This window comes from Aethina tumida, chromosome 1, assembly GCF_024364675.1.
Source record: "Aethina tumida isolate Nest 87 chromosome 1, icAetTumi1.1, whole genome shotgun sequence".
In the NCBI taxonomy this organism is placed as follows: Eukaryota; Metazoa; Arthropoda; class Insecta; order Coleoptera; family Nitidulidae; genus Aethina; species Aethina tumida.
In genome coordinates, this window is record NC_065435.1 from 63,480,213 (window position 1) to 63,499,707 (window position 19,495).

At 27.7% G+C, this 19,495-nt stretch overlaps 5 protein-coding genes and 1 long non-coding RNA gene across 7 annotated transcripts; all 6 read right to left on the reverse strand.

Annotated features, from left to right (window-relative positions):
- Positions 1-966: 966 nt before the first annotated feature.
- Positions 967-1,713, reverse strand: LOC126266505 (acanthoscurrin-1-like). The gene is made up of 2 exons (XM_049970625.1): positions 1,528-1,713; positions 967-1,406 (listed from the first exon to the last, which is right to left on the reverse strand). Exons 1-2 carry the CDS (start codon positions 1,540-1,542, stop codon positions 1,116-1,118), a joined length of 306 nt encoding a protein of 101 aa, XP_049826582.1. The 5' UTR covers positions 1,543-1,713; the 3' UTR covers positions 967-1,115.
- Positions 1,714-2,096: 383 nt separating this feature from the next.
- LOC109598967 (uncharacterized) lies at positions 2,097-2,660 on the reverse strand. The gene is made up of 2 exons (XM_020014876.2): positions 2,565-2,660; positions 2,097-2,441 (listed from the first exon to the last, which is right to left on the reverse strand). The coding sequence occupies exons 1-2, from the start codon at positions 2,577-2,579 to the stop codon at positions 2,148-2,150; spliced, it is 309 nt and encodes a 102-aa protein (XP_019870435.1). The 5' UTR covers positions 2,580-2,660; the 3' UTR covers positions 2,097-2,147.
- Positions 2,661-3,314: 654 nt separating this feature from the next.
- LOC109598930 (uncharacterized) lies at positions 3,315-8,680 on the reverse strand. 2 transcript variants are annotated; one of them, XM_049961166.1, is made up of 3 exons: positions 8,651-8,680; positions 3,910-3,964; positions 3,315-3,808 (listed from the first exon to the last, which is right to left on the reverse strand). In XM_049961166.1, exons 1-3 carry the CDS (start codon positions 8,663-8,665, stop codon positions 3,342-3,344), a joined length of 537 nt encoding a protein of 178 aa, XP_049817123.1. In that variant the 5' UTR covers positions 8,666-8,680; the 3' UTR covers positions 3,315-3,341. The 2 variants fall into 2 exon arrangements, with proteins under 2 accessions (XP_049817123.1, XP_049817122.1); XM_049961165.1 differs by lacking the exon at positions 8,651-8,680 and adding an exon at positions 4,070-4,157.
- Positions 6,619-7,355, reverse strand: LOC109598963 (uncharacterized). Its single transcript, XM_049961168.1, has 4 exons — positions 7,241-7,355; positions 6,983-7,124; positions 6,822-6,896; positions 6,619-6,766 (listed from the first exon to the last, which is right to left on the reverse strand). Exons 1-4 carry the CDS (start codon positions 7,250-7,252, stop codon positions 6,702-6,704), a joined length of 294 nt encoding a protein of 97 aa, XP_049817125.1. The 5' UTR covers positions 7,253-7,355; the 3' UTR covers positions 6,619-6,701.
- A 1,010-nt stretch (positions 8,681-9,690) lies between the features above and the next one.
- Positions 9,691-10,261, reverse strand: LOC109598960 (holotricin-3). The gene is made up of 3 exons (XM_020014869.2): positions 10,213-10,261; positions 10,056-10,155; positions 9,691-9,866 (listed from the first exon to the last, which is right to left on the reverse strand). Exons 1-3 carry the CDS (start codon positions 10,222-10,224, stop codon positions 9,733-9,735), a joined length of 246 nt encoding a protein of 81 aa, XP_019870428.1. The 5' UTR covers positions 10,225-10,261; the 3' UTR covers positions 9,691-9,732.
- Positions 10,262-12,485: 2,224 nt separating this feature from the next.
- LOC109598968 (uncharacterized) lies at positions 12,486-13,483 on the reverse strand. Its single transcript, XR_002191521.2, has 3 exons — positions 13,359-13,483; positions 12,919-13,033; positions 12,486-12,867 (listed from the first exon to the last, which is right to left on the reverse strand). It is a non-coding gene; the product is annotated as an uncharacterized LOC109598968 (long non-coding RNA).
- Positions 13,484-19,495: the final 6,012 nt, after the last annotated feature.

Genomic DNA, 19,495 nt, shown 5'->3' on the forward strand with positions numbered 1-19,495 from the left:
AAATCGTAATGCTACTGATAATAAAGCAATTAAAAGACATAATTTAGAAGAAAAATATTGTTAGTTAGTTTAGATTCTAAATAATTGACAAATAATCACAGACTACAGACAAAATTTCAGTTATCATTTCATTAAGAGAATGAGATCTATGATTTTAGTGACAACACAAAAGACAAGGTCCAAAAAATTTATATATTGTATAATAATATATATTTATAATGGAAAAAAATGTAAAAATTGATTACTTACGTGAACAAGTTTCATATTGACTCGTATTTTTTTCTATGTGCCTATGACTTTAGAAGTGTATTTTATGTAAATGCGACTATTGCTTTTAAGATAAAGTGGCAAAGTGTAAAAAGCTATATAATTATGTTGTTATATAATTGTTTATAATTGTATGACTATTAGGAAACTGCATATTTTAGAAATTTACAAACGTCTTGTACATATAATGAATTATTCCTACATATTTTTACATTATTGTGTAATAAAAATATCAGTTAAATAAAATAATACTTAATAAATCCAAAATAACAAAAATTAGTAAACAAATTAGCAGATAAATTTTTGATTATGAAACCAAAGAAACTTTTTTTCTCTTGAGGCATCGATAAATGGGTCGCTTCGATTTAATTTTTGAACATAATCAGAATAAAATAACATTTTTGTTTATATTGATTCTGATTCTTGTAAAAAATATGATAATATGACTTTAGATTTTAAACTGTACAATTCAAGAAAGAGTTGAACAAAATAAAAATTTGAAAATAAATTTTATCAAGGTATCCCACATAAAAATGGATATGTACAGTCGGCTGCAGAATGGCATTACCACTTTGGAAACAAAATTCTATGAGACCCGCTATCGATAAGCTCCGCCCAGTACACCCATGTGTTTATTGCATTGTTGTATATGTTATTTTCTTATATGTTTTACAAAGCTGCTGAATAATTGGTATAAAATACGGTTATGATTTATCTATTTGAAATAATTATCTTTATGTGACAATAAGTGCGCGAAAAATACTTCATTATATAATATTATATCATTATAAAATTATATTATATTAAACATTTATTTTATCTCTGCCTTATTTATTTGGTAAGAAACATTATAACTTCTTTATACCCTTGGCTACCAATAATCCTGCGACTACTCCTCCACTACCACCACCTCCAGGTCCACCTCCCAATCCGCCTTCAAGACCTCCCAATTTTCCACCCCCAAGACCACTTCCAAGACCTCCGAGACCACCGCCTCCGAGTCCGCCACCTCCGAGCCCGCCACCTCCGAGACCACCACCTCCGAGACCACCTAAAGCTCCCAGAAGATCCTTCTTCGATATTGTCGGTTTAGGTGATCCAAATGCTACTGCATATAATGCAGCCATTAGAATTATAATCTGTAAAAAAATAAATTGTTTTACAAAAATACATTAAATTATAAATAATACACCAGGCTTTGCCTCTCAATGAATAAAAAATTTAAAAGTACCAACGGATACATTATGCTCACTAACTTACTTGATGAATCTTCATCTTAGAATACTTCTCCTATACTCCTATTTCATTTGATGCACATGCCTTTTATATGAGATTTAGAAATTTATGAGTTCTAATTACAATTACGTTTTAACTATAATGTTTTTGTTTTTATTGTTTACCTTTACATTAATGTGTAATTTATTTATAAGATAACTGTCATTACCGTAAAATACCATGAGATAATTTCAAATGGTAAATTATTATCCAATAATTAATATACAATATTTTAGATGATATAAAATCTTAACTATTCAAGAAATTTTTTTTTATTTTTTTTGTAATTTAATTTTCATGGAAAATTCATAATAAATAACAATATGAAAATAACATTTTTAACTGATCTAAGTGATTTAAGATTACTTATTAAAATGAATTTTATTCTTTTTCAAATTATTTTTTATAGGCAATGATATAATTAGAAAATAAAATAACAATATGAAAATAACATTTTTAACTGATCTAAGTGATTTAAGATTACTTATTAAAATTGAATGAATTTTATTCATTTTTAAATTATTTTTTATAGGTAACAATATAATTAGAAAATACTTAGTTGAATAATTTTATTAAGTACGTCCAGATATCATCAATATTTCATATCACCACCTTCCACCTGGTCCGCCAGGTCTGTAACCTCCACCACCTCCATGGGGAAAACCTCCATGTGGATAACCTCCTGGTGGATAACCTCCATGAGGATAACCTTCATGTGTATGACCTCCATGTCCTCCATGATGGGGATAGCCATGATGTTCCTTACACTTTTCTGTTGTGGTTTTTGCTGTTGATGTAGACTTTTCAGTGGTCTTTGCTTCTGTTGTCGTTGCTTCTGTAGTTGATGTTTTTTTTATCGCCAATACAACAGATACAACCACACCGGCAAACAGAAATATCTGAAATTGTGTAATATAATGAATGTCTTCGCCACATAGCGTTTATATTGTTAAATTCACAATTCAAATTTATTTCTATATTATTATATTTAATTTAAAAAAAAAATACATAATTTTACTTACAGCTAGTAACTTCATGTTAAAGAAATACAAACTGACACCAAGTTTCTTTAGTTGTTTCTATTTATATAAATTTTCAATTAGTTTTAAAACATGTAATTTTACTTATCAACAGATTACTTTACTTAATCCTAATCAGTGGTGCATTTTTCATTTTTAATTATTGAGTAGTAATTATGGAAAGTGGCATTTTGACATAATTTAATGAATTGTTCTATACTTTATTTTTCCATTAGCTTTCCCGTATATATAAATATATATATAAATAATATACATTAATACAAATAAGTACGAGGTGTAATTGAAGAAACATTTGTCAATTAATTAAAGTAAGTTGTCTTTAATCTTCTTATTATGTTTAATGTTTTAAACTAAATAAACAGTTTTCTAAATGTATATGTAAATGTAATGTAATTAAATTTTTTAGACATGTATCGTTCAGTCATCAAGAACATTCACTTTTTATTAAAAAATTTGTTTTGATTTTGATCAACGCCAAAAAATTCATGGAAATGGTTGTTCATTAAGTAACGCAAAACTGTTCAATCTGTGCACAGATGCAAGTTGGGATATTGTTAATATTAAATAATTTCATATCCTTAATAATGTAATATGTTGCTGTTGTTCCCTAATTCAATTGGATTTATTTTTTATATTAAAAATTGATCATTCATTATTTATTTTATGTTTTTGAGTTATGTTGTTCTATTTCTTTACGTTTTAACATGTTGAATTATGGAATAAAAGATAATATTATTATAAAATTTTATTATAACCTAATTAATATCCATGACTTTTATAACCACCATGACCACCACCATGGCTGCCTCCACCATAACCGCCTCCTTGTCCACCAAAGCCGCCCCCTTTACCACCTCCGAAACCTCCTCCTTGGCCACCTCCGAAACCTCCTCCTTGACCGCCTCCGAAACCTCCTCCTTGACCGCCTCCGAAACCTCCTCCTTGTCCGCCTCCAAAGCCTCCTCCTTTACCACCACCGAGACCTCCACCTTGTCCGCCTCCAAAACCACCTTGACCGCCGTGACTTCCACTACCAAAACCTCCTTGACCGCCGCCTAAGCCACCACCGGTGCCTCCGCCTAAACCACCTCCGTGACTTCCACCACCGAAACCTCCTTGGCCACCGTAACCACCGCCACCACTGCCACCACCAAATCCGCCACCTTGGCCTCCTCCTAAACCTCCACCATGACTACCACCACCATGACTACCACCACCATATCCACCTGTTTTAAAAAGAAAATGTATTAACTGAAGTTAAATGACTTCTTAGATTTAATTTTTAGATTTGACTGCAACCGCGAACAGTAAATAAAGAAATAATTACCTGGATATCCGTAGACGGTACTGGTGTACACGGCCACCAATAAAACACTTAAAGCCTAAAACACAAAAATGTTTATTAGAAGAAATGTACTATAATATATAGAAATATTTATAAAAAAACATTATTTCAATCGTAAATTAATATTCATGTCTACACTTACCAGTAGTTTGACCATTTTGAAATTACTGATTTAATGTTGAAGCACTCTTCTTTTATATACAAATTTTCGATCAAAAATTAAAAAATATTGACCTAATTCGGTGATAATAATTGTAAATATTTACTATATTTAATAGTAATTAGTGTTTAATAATTACTAAAACGCGTCGTTTGCAGACACGTTTTATATTAAAAATATTCCTTAAGATTAGAAAGAAGCATAACAATCTATAAGAAATGCTTTTGTTTTTTCTTTTAGTTTTGTCACATCTAATGCAAACTATTCGATATATTTATACATAGCGACCATATTGGTAATTTAATTAAAAATATAATAAAGGAAAAGAGGAAATTCAATTGTTTTTAAATTCGCATAAATAGTTCCGAATTAAATAAAATATTACTAATTAATTAAAATACGAAAACTATTTAACTTTCTTAACTTTTGGATTGACAGTACAATTAAGTAAGTGTTAATAACATTTTTTATTTGGCTTTGGTCATTGTGTTGCATATAATTTTCGTGTCCAGCTAAAACGTATTCCGGAGACTCCAGATTAGATGATCCTTGACCTCCCAATCTTAATCTTATAAACGAAACATTAGATATCATTCAAAATACTAGTAATTAACGATTTCGTTTAAATTATTGCCAGTTATTTTAATGTAACAAAGCAATTGTTTATATAATAATAATTATTAGAGAGTAAAGTTACAAGCACGAATATAATGAAAATAAATACTTAAAATTTCATCAAAGAAACCCGAGTATGTTATTCACTGGTAAAATTTATTTTTTTTTTATTAGAAGAACATAAATTATATACTATAAATGTAATGAAAACACTCTTTTAGACAACTTTTAATACACATAACTTGTGTGTGTATTTATCATTTCTCTCAAAAAAGAAGAGATATCCGGTTTTTAAACTGCTCTCTGAAAATATTTAATTAATGTGTTTAATTAATGTTAATTTAAAATAAATTGATAGAACTATTTTTGAAATACTCTTTACGACAAATTAAAGGAAATTATTTTTAGAAGATATAACATATGTATACGATGCTCTCATGAACCATATTATTATTTTAATAGCAATAATTTTTTATTAGATTTTCTTAGATAGTGGTAGAGTCGACAAATATTCAAAATACATTCTAAAGGAGTTAAGTATTAACTTACTTAACTAACTTATTAAGTTAGAATTTGGTAATAAAGAGACCACATTTCACTTAGGATTTACATACTAATTATTTACAATGTCTATTGAAAATATTTTTATATTATATTAATATTTAATTTTTTTTAATATTCTAGTGGTTTTAAGTTGTTAATATCGTCCATAATTTCATCTTCAAATATGCGTATCTCCACTTCTTTCCTCCATACGCATATTATAAAAAATTACAGTTACAATAATTGCTATTTTTTAATAATTTAGAGAAATACGAATCTATCTCTAGTGGTAAAATGAGAAATCTGCTTTTCCATAGATTATAAGATCTTTTTTTTTCCATACAAATTCTAGTTTGTATGTGTACTTTATTGTATACTTTTTGAGCAAGAGTATTTGGAGTTTTTAATTTCCACTGTCATTGAATTGTGTTGATTCATTTAGAGTGTTTATAGCCAATGGTTTAAAAGAATCTAATAATGTGGACGAACATTATAGTTAACAAGAACAATATAGTATAATTATTTGCGGCCGTTATAACAAAGTTCCTTCCCATATCATAATGAAATGGGAATAATTCTTATACTTTTCAATGATTTCCTAGACTAGAGTGAACTCGATAATGCCAATTCTACTTTTGTCTGTGAAAAGTATAGATTTCCGTTTATTCCGTCCAGTTACCAAGAGACCTTGGCCATTCCCCATTCGTTGTTGCTTATGGTCGTAGTTCAAATACAAGTATCACAATGATCTTCGTGAATGATTTGCCAAACTTCTCCATACCATAACTGGGGGAAACAAGTTCTTGTGGCGTGTTCTAGCTGGCCACTCATTTGCGAGGACACTATAGAGTCCCTACTGGCTCTCAATAGCAAATATCGACCTTCATTTGTGGTAGATTTGCTTGGTCTCTTTTTGAAATAGAACCAGTTTGATAAAATGGAATATACGAGCGAAAAATAACACTTACGTATACATACTATTGTATACATGTTATACATGTATTTTTCATCTACAGAATCCAAGAATTCTTTTAGAATCTTTGTATGAACTAGAACAGCCAGATTAGCATCTGTAACCAACTAAGACCAAAGTATGTCTTCTTAAATAAGTAATAAATTTGCTACTCTTGTTTTCTATACCTAGGACATTATCATATACATCTTCCAAAAGTGATATCAAATACTTACTTTGCACTAACGTAGTAGAATCGTAAAATGTGGTTGATTAAACATTACACATACATTAGTTTTAATAAGAAAAAGTCATATTAAGTAACAGAGGAGTGACTTTTTTCCACAACTGACTTATTGTCAATAATAAAATATATTTAAATTAAATAATTACTAATTACAATTAATTTTTTGTGTATTAATTTATTAATCGAATTATTTAACAGTAATATAAAATTTTTATCATTTTTACAATTTAAAATTTCTAATATTTCATTTACATTATTTAATAATGATGTCCTTGATGATGTCCTCCATGTTGACCATGTTGACCATGTTGTCCATGTTGACCTAAAGTGTTTTATTAGTAACATTTATAAATACGTTGTAGGTATGTAAATATTACCTTGGTTTCCGTGGTAGATGCCGGCACCATTTTCACCTAAACGTCCGTGACTTCCGCCATGACCAGCGTGTCCACCTAAACCATTTCATTGTTATATCACTTTAAATTTATGGCTAAACGAAAAAAAGAACAACATTTATAAAAAGAAATGTAAATATTACCTTGGTTGCCGTGGTAGATTCCGGCACCATTTTCACCCAAAAGTCCGTGACCTCCACCGTGAGCACCGTGTCCACCGTGTCCACCGTGTTGGTTTGGTGCAGCGAACACAGCGGCTACCAAAGCGAAGATCAAAGCAACAATCTGAAGATACAATAACAGTTTTACTCACAAACAAGATAATTTGTAGGGTTTTCACATTTGTTAATTTATAAAAATATTATAAATAATAATAAGTTGTTGTTAATATGTTCACTTACAAAGAATTTCATGGTTGTAGTGATTTTATTTGCTTCACAACAAATACTAACTCAGGAAGGCAATCGCGATCGTATTTATATCAAAATTTAATATGACAACTTCTCTTGAAAACATTAGTAATCAGAATTGATAACGTTACTAGAATTACAAAATATTAAGGAATAATTATAAATAAATAAAAACACTAGATTAAAAGTTATAAGTCGACAAATACGTTAAAAAAAATTATAGATAATTTTTAAAATGTTTAATTTGTCAATAGATTATAAATAGAAGACTAATAAATAAATATTTATCATGTATTTTACTTACAACTAAAAACGAAAAGTCAAATTTCTTACAAGTAAAAAAACACATTTTATTAGATATTAGATACTAATAGATATCAATTCAATTCCATTTCATTTAATTTCCAATATTGCTAAGGGACAGCAATGCTAAAATTGAGTGCAAATAATCCATATTCCAAAGATCGTTGGTCTGATTGGCATAAGTAAAGATTGTCAAAAATATTTAACAACATCTCGTGTCATTCGTCAAATTTTAAAATAAAACGAAATAAAATATCAAAATATTTCAAAATAATGTTTAGTTCTATTTAATAAGTACTATGTACTTTAACGTAATTGATTATAATAAAAGGTTTAAAAATGATGGCAGTTTATGTGAATAAGACAGAAATTGTGTGAGTTGTGCTGATCTTCAGAAAAATAATATTAGATAAAAAAGTAGGGATTTCTGAATAATACTTGTGTTATATTTTTTACCTTTTAATCATTATTAATTTAGTTGCCTATAGTTAATTACTTTTTATAATTTATATGGTTGAACATAAAGTGTTAAAGTGTTTCTATGTCGAAGTTCAAAGGAATAAATTTTATTTTTGCACATACGATTTCCTAGTTTCATTTTATAACTAAATAAAGTAATTTCATATTACCGTATCATCCTACAAGCGAATAATAAGGCAAAAATAATTTGTTAGCTTTATGAACATGAAATATTTTATTATGGAATAAAAAGTTGTTTTCTTATAAAATTTTATTGCAGCCTAATTAATATCCATGAGTTTTGTAACCACCATGACCATCACCATGGCCGCCTCCAAAACCTCCTCCTTGTCCACCTCCAAAACCTCCTGGACCGCCGTGACCTCCTCCTCCAAAACCTCCTTGACCACCATGACCGCCACTTAAGCCGCCACCACTACCTCCACCAAATCCACCGCCCTGTCCGCCGCCTTGACCTCCTTGGCCATGGCCTTCACCGTATGTATATCCATGGACGGCGTTTGTACACACGACCACCAAAAGAACGCTAAGAATCTAAAACGTGAAAATGTAACTTAAAATGAAGTTTCTTTACATGGTTTAAACGTATCAGCAAAATATTTTTTCAATGAGACTTACCAGTAGTTTGACCATTTTGAGAACAGTGATTCAGTTATGGCAAAATCCTTCTTTATATGCAACTTTAGGACAGCAGATAAAATATATCTGAGAATATTTTTTTATTAAAATGGAAAATATTGACCTATTTAATGATAATAAATGTAAATATTTACAATATGTATAATGATTAATAAAAAATTATAAATAATGATGGAAATATAACAAAGAAACAATCTTTGTTTCTATGTGGACATGTCAGGAATTCTAATGCAGAAAATCCATTTTACAATTGTACATATTTTAGATAATTTCTCATTACCAATTATTACATTTGTTAAAGCCATAACTTTTAAAAGAATATTAAACAGTTAACTTGCTTTTTTGTGTATATATAGAGTCTATTTTATTAATTCTTATGAAATTCAACTTAAAAAGATGAAAAAAATTCATTTTTAATGAAGTAAATACAAGGTGCATATGGTTTATAATTGATTACAGTAGTGTTTGCATGAGTATTTGTTAAAATTTGTTTAATTAATTATGTGTAGACATAAATTAACTCTAGCTGAGGGGGTTAGAGCAATTGGAATGTTGAAATCTGTAATCAATCAGATCGAATCGCTGTGTACTATTTCATCCAACTGGCTCTACTTCAGAAAGAGGCCAAGTAAACATACCACAAGTGAAAGTCGATATTTGCTATTGAGAGCCAGTAGTGACCCTACAGTGTCCTCGTAATGGCTGGTCAGCCAGAAAACGCAACAAGAGCTGGAGTAAGTCCAGTTAGCGTACGGAGAAGCTTGAAAAATCGAGATTTTCATTCACAAGACTATTGTGATGTTTGCATATGACCTATGACCATAAGCAACAATAATTGGAATGGGCAAGGTCTCGTATTCGCTGTACAGAATGAATGAAATTCTATACTTTTCACAGATGACAGTAGGCGAGATGTTCCACGAAATATTTAGATATCCGAAATTTAACATTGAATGCATTTATTTTTGATACTTTATTACAAATTTTCTCATTTTGTAAAGGAAAAAAAACAACAAATATTCTATGAAATGTATTTATTTGGGTCAATTTCAAGTGAGGGCCTAATGATGACCTCCATATCCACCATGCTGTCCACCATGTTGACCACCATGTTGGCCTCCACCAATTCCATGTTGACTACCATGTTGACCACCATGTTGGCCTCCACCAATTCCATGTTGACCACCGTGTTGTCCTATAATATAATTTATATACATTAATTAATTAATTTTTAATTCAAATGTGGAAATCCGCCCGGAACTTATTTTTCTAAATTCAAATTGCGAATCGAGTGCTAGCATGTATAATAATTTACTCAATTCTGCTGAATAGTTTAATAATTTAACCTCCAAAAGTTCTAAAGTTTGAGAAAATTGTACATTACCTTGGGCACCGTGTGGGTTACCACCGTGGTGTTGTTGGCCACCGTGCCCGTATTGGTTAGCGAAAGCTGCCGCTACCAAAGCGAAAAACACAACGAAGACCTAAAATTGATCGTATAAGAATCTTTGCAATTATTTTAACACACTTGGTTTACTTACGAAGAATTTCATTTTGTACAAAGACTGATGTTCGTTAACGAAGTGTTAGGCTATTTATATTAAAAATTGACGAGACAAGAATGTGACGAAATATGCATTAAAAACACAACAAAATTTGTTTACAAATTTTTATGTCAGACGGTCAACCAGTTTTGCATGGAGACAAATACGAAAAAGATTACAGTTAAGAAATTTGCATTTTGATTTTTTGGCTTTATTGGGCCGAAAACTCAGAGAGCAAAGAACTTGTAATTTTAAATCGGTTTTTCCTGTTATGTTACCATCTGTCAATTCAATAAATATTATTTATATGTAAGTAACACAACTAAATACAAATAAACATACAGCGTTATGGTAATAATTTATGGATTTATCATCTAACAATAAGAGTAAATAATCACATTGCATTTCATGGAAAATTTTGACAAAAAATTGTGTTAAAGAACAGACAATTTTATTTTAATTAATATTAAATTTATTTTCTAATTTTACATTGTATAGAAATTTGAATTTTCAGTTTATAGGGCCTGAAAGTAGTAAGTTTCATTATAATTTTAAATTATTTTTTCCTTCGAATATCCTTTATACATACTTACTAGGTATTAGAGGCTAAATAAAAATATTTATTTATATTTGTCCCTGTAAATCATACATGGGGTATTCTTTAGTATTTAATTTATTTGGTCGAAACCATATATATTAAATTTCTACCAATTTAACTAAATTTGAAGAATAATTAATATAAAACTAATTCACAGTGCTTATTGATAGTGATATTATTCTATATAATAACAAAACAAAAAATATTTTAAAACACAAAAATTAAAACATATACAATTAATATTCTTATCAAGTATTTATTAATGAAACTTTTCATTCAAATTAACATGTAAACGTGTTTCACTTTTTATCATATAATTATTATTTTTAAAATATATCGCAATTTCCGAAAAATATTATTTTACATACTTAAAAGTTTATCACATATTTTATTAATTTTTTTTCTCTTGGTAGGTATTAAAGGTGTCAATATAAATGTTTGTCAGGGTCAGTTTCGTTCCTGTGAATCATATATTCTTTCTTTTATATATGAAATCGTGTTCATTGTAAAAATAGAATTTAATTTATTTGTTTATTTCTTGAAACAAACGTTAAAAGAATATTTTGCTTTATTTTCTTGGACAAAGGTATACATATTAATTTCCTTCAAGTTTTGAATAACAATTTTTATAAAATAAATTCAAAGAGTTTAGGAAAAGTGGTATTAATTATATATTTAAATATTTCTCAATGCAATTTAAGGCATCCAATTTCGTCCCTGAAAATCATGTGTTCATTCTAATTAAATATTGGCACACTTGACAAAAGTAAATGAATTATTATCCAGTACTTCTTTTAGTAATCATTTACTAAAAATATACAGGGTATCCCATTTAAAAATTTGAATTACCACATACTATATCTCATTTTGATATACCGAGTGTACTAGAAGTTATATCGTGTAAACTGTATACAATTAATATATGTATCATGAAAGTATTAAATAATGGAAAATTTTATTTAAATAAACGTATAAACGTTTTGAAAAGGTTACGATAAAAAGTATGTTTAATTTTTATCACATAATTATTATTTTTGAAATGCATTCCAGTTTTTTGATAAAGTTATTTTAAATAAGTGTAAAAGTTTACAAAATATGTTTTAGTAATTTAAGGCTTTATCTATAATATAATATTTATTATACAAGGTGTTTCACAACTTATCCGAAAAATTTTAACATATACTCACTGTTACATAAGAAGTTCATTAAATAATTAAATAAAAATAATTCAATCCATATATTGTTCCCATTGATTTGAATGCCAACTTTGGCTCACCGAATCCAATTTTAGCACCCGTTCTATTTAACCTTCTATATAGGGTGTTTAGCAATTTATGCGACACATTTTAACCACATATTCATTGTTGCATAAGTAGTCGATTTATCAATTTTTTTTAAATGGACTTGGTATGTAACAATGAGTATGTGATTAAAATTTTTCGGATAAGTTGTGAAACATCTTGTACATATAATATTAATATTTGTCAATACCATCTAAATCATCCAACTTCACCCTGCAAATCCTATCTGGGATATTTTTTCTTTCGTATATGAAATTATATTCTTAATAAAAATAGAAAAAAGAATATTTACGAGTTTATAGTATTTGCCTTATTTTCTTGAACGAAACCATACATCAAGTTGGCTAACCGATTTAAATAAAACAAAAACAGAGTGTTTAAGAAAAGTGATATTAATGTCTAGTCGTATATAACAATAAAACAACGAGAATTAAACTGTATACAACTAATATATGTTACGTATCATGCAAGTATTAAATAATGGAAACTTTTATTTAAGTAAAACCAGGTTTACGATAAAATCTGTGCTTAATTTTTATCATAGAATTATTATCATTGAAGTTCTTTTCAAGTATTGTTTTTTATTAATTTTGTACGTTATCTTAGTAGATATCAATGGTGTAAATAAGAATATTTATTTTTTTTATATTATTTTATTATGCAAGAAGTAATTGTCCAAAATCAATAAAACCTTCCAAAAAATTGCTGTTAAATTTTAACCTCGTGCGTTGGCTGGTGGTCTATATTGTGGGTCTAAAAAAGAAATATTAAAATCTTAAAACGATATCTAGGTTTCTTACGTACTGGCAGTGTTTCCACCAATAGGGCGGTTTTTGTAATAGATTCCTCCGCCATTTTCGCCAAGACGTCTTTGTCCAGACACGAAGACTGCAAGAATGGCTAACAGCAAAGTGAAAATCTGAAAATTTTTGTTGTTTGTCAATATGGATATGTTTGTTATGTTAATTATTAACAAAAATGACTAGACTAAAATACAATATAATATATACATGTGCGTAATTTATATGACAATTTATAAAGTAAGAATATGTTCACTTGTTCATTTAATTTAATTTAATTTAATTTTTTTTAACCATGGAAGAAATATTGACCAAAAATTATATAACATTTTGGCAGTTATATACACATTATAAAATTAAAATTTAATTCCGGAATTGTAACCTTAAGGAAGCTGTTTAATAACATAAATATTAATTTAAAAAATCTAAAAATAAATTACTTACGATAGTAAACTTGGCCATTTTAAGAATCGTTTTATAGTTTGTTCTCAAAGAAGCTACTGCCAATTTAATCTTTTCTATTCATATTTATAGTAAAATTAATCAAACAAATTAGTAGAATTATATAACGTGTCCTAAGCACATAATAGAAAGGATGTTTGAGTTTCTTAGAATAATACGTCGTCTATCCATTAAAAATGTTTATTTAATATTCAATTAATTTTTTATTTACACGCCATACTTTTATAAAAATTTATTGTTAATACGTATTATTTATTTTGGTAACTCTATCCTCGTCTTAAATTTTATTAATCCCATAAAATAAATTAATCCATATTCTCTTATGTTAATTTTCAAAAATAAACGAAAAATAACACCACGGATTGGATAATAATTCCTTGCGTATCTACAACATTATAACAATTGACATATTTTCACTAGATAAAGCGAACCCAGGGGTATTATTGTTATTGATTAATTAAATTATCAATATTTTAATTGCACTTAATAAGGATTTATTTATGTTATTAAATTTAAATATTATCGTGTCCATACCAAGAAGAAGACAGATACACTTAGGTCAGTAAGATAGTGGGTTATCAAATGGTGAATACAATCATTGAACTACATTTTTGAACATTGATGTAATTGGAAATTGTAAATATTTTTATAAATTAATTTAACGCATTGTTTTGCTTTTGGATTTTCTAATGACAATTCTAGTCCACAAACAACATTTTTATTGTCACACATTAAAACACCAGAATTTCAACATCAACAGTGTTGCTTTTTTAATTTTGTCGTTAATATCTGTATAAACTTGTTATTTTCAAGTGGGCTTATAATAATAAACAAAAACTAAAAGTAGTTTTATAAGATAAAAATAAGAAGAAATGTTTCATCACTCATAATATGTATAATGTCTTTCCCCTTGCTACACATCATATAATTAAATGCAAATTGCTAGACGACAGAACATAAATATTTATCTTCAGTAGCTATGTGTATACGTGGATTTAACAATAAATGGTGACTCGTGGATACTGACAAAGTTAATACATAATTGATTACTAATAAATTACATAATTGCTTTCGGTTTTTCACATAATCTTTTACTACTACCTTTTTAATTAACTACTATCTATTATCATTTTTATATTTATTTAATGATAATTTAATTAATCGCAAAATCGTATTTGTTCTCTATGTTGAATAATTAAAAATTATACGAATTAGAATTAGAATGACATATTTTGAATATACTTGAGAAACTAGTATAATTTACTCAAATAATGAATCGATTTAGAATTTTTTTCAAGAAGATTTTGAAGAGGTAGAAGTTTCTTATAGTAGTGATTTCTAAAATTTCTAAAATACGTTGGAGTTTGTAGGAAACACTTTTATTTATAAATCGACTTTCACGACTGATGGTTCAAAAGAAAAGACAATACAGTAAAAATTCCGTAGTAAAATTTGTTTTTGTAATTTATTTTTTCTAAAACCATAGAATGCAATGGCTGAAATCATCAGAATATGCCTGACGAAATAATTTTGTGTTAACAAGACGCCAAATTTTTTTCGGGACATTTTTATGGGAACTAATTAATTAAGTTACTTTCCAAAATTGCTTAATTATTTTTGTCATTTTATTCCAGAGTTTACTTGGTCAGAAAAAATGTAATAAAACATAAATATTCCAAGAAAACATAATATTCTATAAACTCCTTGTCCACCATGGGAATCAAATAATAATCTCTGATTTCCGCTTCCATTTAAATAATAATGTCACTTCACCTCTGTCATATGAATTTTTGCTCCTATCTCTCCGTTAAACTTTTTTGTATACAAATGAATCTGATAGCTACTCCTCAGTTGTCTGGTAGCGGGAAAGGTGTCGATAATATCGTCAAGAGGATGAAGAAGATGAGAGAAGCGTTGAATATGTGAAAAATAGGAAAGAAAATTATATCTTGTGGTAAAAAAACCTCCAATCTGTTAAGAAAGAAAATATAATGTGATACTTTAATTAAATGAATATAGCACTAGGTTAATATAACTATACAGTATAAATTCCTATAATTTTAATAAAGATTTATCTTTACAATTTACAAAACTCTTAATATAATAAATTATTATATAATTGGCAAATACACAACTGAAGTAATTAATTACAATTAATTCTAAAAACGTCAATTTTAATCTTTTGTTAATTGACGTCTTTTATGATGATGCAAGTTTTTATTTTTCAACCTAATATATACATTAATACATATAAATATGTATTAGACGACAAGAGTATAATAAATAACTTAGACAATACAGAATAAGGAGAGCACAATTAACAAATTATATTTGCCACATTTAAAAGTTGATTAACGAAATAAGTAAAAGCAACTATAAGTATACATGAAACTGGCATTTAGAGGATACTTGTTATTCTTTTTCAAATACATCCGGTTGTCAAAAAGAAGATACTTTATCTATATTATTGTATAGCTTTTTCATCATAGCCCAATAGTTGAAAGTAAAAACATTAGCTAGGTAACTTGAACGTGAGATATTGGCAACTGGTGTTTCAAAACACAAAAATTGAAACCAATAAATATATCTTTTTTATCATTTCGTTCCAATTTAATTTAATGGATTTCAAAATTGTTTGAAATTTGTAAGCTAATGTACATTAATAGGCAACTTATAGGCAACCAATATTTCATTTATTTAAATAAGTAAGGTAAAATATTAAACATAATTGGTGTAGTTTCAATAATTTGATAATTACCAAAAATGTCTTATTAATTTAAATAATCAATAGTTCCAACACGTATTGAATTGCGCTACAAAGAACATTAAAGTAAACTTCAATAAACACAGGAGTTATTTAAAGATGAAACAATCACATTTTACATCCATTTCAATTTACTTACGTTGCCAAAACCATTATATTAACCTTCTAAAAAGTACAAATTTGCTTGTTTCATGGTAGTGATGTCGAACTAGAGTAGCTCGGAATTCCTCATAAAATTATGCTCATTGCATCTGGATCTGGTCTAAAGTCTTAATAATTTAATATATTCAATTTGTTTATAATAATATCATATAAATGAGTGAACATGTATTTTTTTCAGTCATTATTTTAAGCCCCTTAGATTTTAACTTCAAACTAGGTTGTGTATTTTATTTCAGCCATTATTTTTGTCTTATACTTATAGAAAGTTATTGGATTTTTTATTTTGATTTACTCTTAGGCGGCCATTTCTAATTAAATTAATGGTTTTCTGTCACAGACCCAAGTAACAATCTTCTCATCGCCATCCAGGATTTATTAGGGAATCTATTGAAATCCACAAACATCAAGAAAATTTCAATGCAAGAGACAGTCAATGACCGACTAGCAATAAAGTGAAACACTCGGCACATTAGATAGTGAATTTATTGCCAGGAAGGTCTTTATGTCACTCATATATTTTCATGTTATTTGCTTGTGAGATGTCTTTCTAATTCTTCATCTTAAACTTATTCTATTCATATAATTATTTCATAGGAAATCCTAATTAAAATGTATGTAAAATTAGATTTTTTCTGAACGTATTTTTCGGATTACTACTATTTTTTTGGTATTTTATTTTTTTGTTAAACCCCTTTTTATAATTTAAGATATATTTTTTTCTTTAATTTAATAAGTTCTGTTATTATGTAATTTGGGTTTTCTACTGTCTGGTTTACTTTAATGCTACAAGAATTCCTGTTAGTTTACATTACAATCCAAAGGTCTTTTTCCTGTTGTGTCTTTGTCAGCTATAGATAGTATAAAATGCTATGGATTTGAAAAATTATTAATTGTGTAAATTATCTTTTTCAAGGCTTCCTTTGCGTTGGTTTTCCTTTAAATAAGTTCTCGTCTACATCGTAGCGATTTAGCTGAGGTTCAAGATTTCATTGTATCATTGATAATTCATAACCAGTTTTTCATTTTAGTGGCAAATCCCCACTGATTTTTCTGTCACTATAAGGTATTTGTATCCGCAATCCTCAAACAAGTTGCCACTGATGAGATCAGGATAATAAGCGTTCTCTTTCCATATATCGAATTAACATAAATATATCATCTATAGAGTATTCATATTTTACTATATTTGAATCTTTTACTTCAAACTAATATTTGTAGTATTATAGCACTTAACATAATATTTTTTAGTTACAAAAAGGAAAAATATTTCAATAGGTTATACATGCCATAAATTTAATAATTTGTTTTTGTTTTGTCTAATATAAATAGACATATAATGTTTCAGTCTCGAAATTCAAGTTTACCTGAACCATTGTAAAAAGTAAACCTATGCATATTTGTAAAATATGCAAACTATTATTGTAATAGTTGTAGCAAAGTATCATTGAACAACCTGCATAAACAAATAAAGAATATGTACTTAATACCGGCATTTACTATTTGCATTAAAATACATTTAAACTAACAGTAAATAGTAATTAAATCAGTTATTTTACTGACATTATGTTTGATCTAGAAAAACAAGTGAACCATTAAATTTAGGCATCCGGAAAATTTTATATTTACATTACTGTTCTTTTTATGAGAATTTCTTGAACAGTTTGCTTCCCGGGAATGTTGACCTAATTTGTTAAAATAGTACAAACTATACGTCGACTTATTGATAGTATTAATATTGGACACCAAAACAACCAATAGAATTTGAAAGTTTATTTGGTTTCCAATGTTATCACTATATCCGTATATATTTACTCAACTTTTTGTCAATAAATGATTTTTAGTTTAACATAAAATGTTTAGTTTGACTTCAAAAGTAATTACAGTATGAAATTCGGGTTACACCTAATTCCTTACTTCACTTTTTACAACTAAATTACTTACTACTTATTAACATACTTAACAATTACTAAATTCGAATTTTTTAGCTGCATTTCTAAGCATAAATTAGTTGGTGAATCAAATGAGTTTCTAGCATTTTAATGAAGAGTAATTAATTCGAAATAAAAAACAATCTACAAAGTTTTTAAATCAATGTAAAACAATTTAAAGTAAGTTTGTAAGAAATGTTTTAATCTTTTCGGCTTTGTCGTCAATAATTTCCATAATCTAACTAAAATTTTCCTCAATATTGAAACAAATTAATAAATGATCATAAATTTTGAAGAGAAACTAAACTTTCTAATTCACTGGGGATGTTACTTTATCATAATTGTACAATTGACTCATCCAGAACGTTTGGACACGGTAATTTTTGATAATTGCTGAAATCGCTAAAGGACTTACAATTAAAGTTTGTTTTTAGATATATGTTATGAAGTGATTTGGACCAGATATTATACATTTTTACTCTAGTCCCATTCTAGATGTGAAACATTTTTCTAGATACTATATGAAGATTTACTATTATTTTGATGATAAAAAAGAAATTTCAAGTGGATGTTAGTGTTTATAACTAAATTTTTTAGGCCATGCAAACTTATTTTATTCTTATTCAAATGTTTTCTGTTCAAAAGAAATAAAAAGAAATTTGATTAATAATGACATGATAATGAAGTTAGAGGTGTGATTTTAATTTAAAAAAATGTGCTCTCCGACACGTATGCTCCTCAAAAAATACGTGTTACTGAAGTCTCAATTAAATCCATATAGACAACAAAACTTATTGACACTTGGATGATGAATGAAAATGTTGAAAGTAGAATTTCCTAAATATTTAAATATACAAAAATAGAATTGAATTCTCAGAAATTTATTTTTATGATTCTGTTTAACACCTAATGCATCTTATTATCATCTATGAGATAACTGCACGATAATCTATGAATGACACATTCATTGGAGCATTTAAAATTATTTACATTATATTTTAATAAATATATGAGATTGTTATTTCATGTTTTGTTTACATGAAATTTAAAAACATTTGTATCTCTATGTCTTTACAGGCTAAGACAAAACTTGTGTGTGTATCTCTCTGAAATGTGTGATGTCTAATAAAAGAATAAAAATAAAAGACATATTGCTTAATTAATAAAAGGTGTATGAGTAGAGAAATTTATTATCGAAAGAAAAATTTCAAATTGTAATAAATTGCTCGTACGGAATTTACTGTTTTGCCACTTTATTTTCTTTT

Excerpts from the sequence above, each read along its gene's own strand:
- LOC109598963 (XM_049961168.1), bottom strand. Across the intron at positions 6,897-6,982 it reads AATCTACCACGGCAACCAAG|GTGGACACGCTGGTCATGGC; the intron begins GTAATATTTACA and ends GAAATGGTTTAG. Across the intron at positions 6,767-6,821 it reads CATCTACCACGGAAACCAAG|GTCAACATGGACAACATGGT; the intron begins GTAATATTTACA and ends AAAACACTTTAG.
- LOC109598930 (XM_049961166.1), bottom strand. Across the intron at positions 3,809-3,909 it reads TACCGTCTACGGATATCCAG|GTGGATATGGTGGTGGTAGT; the intron begins GTAATTATTTCT and ends TTTTTAAAACAG.
- LOC109598960 (XM_020014869.2), bottom strand. Across the intron at positions 9,867-10,055 it reads TAACCCACACGGTGCCCAAG|GACAACACGGTGGTCAACAT; the intron begins GTAATGTACAAT and ends ATTATATTATAG.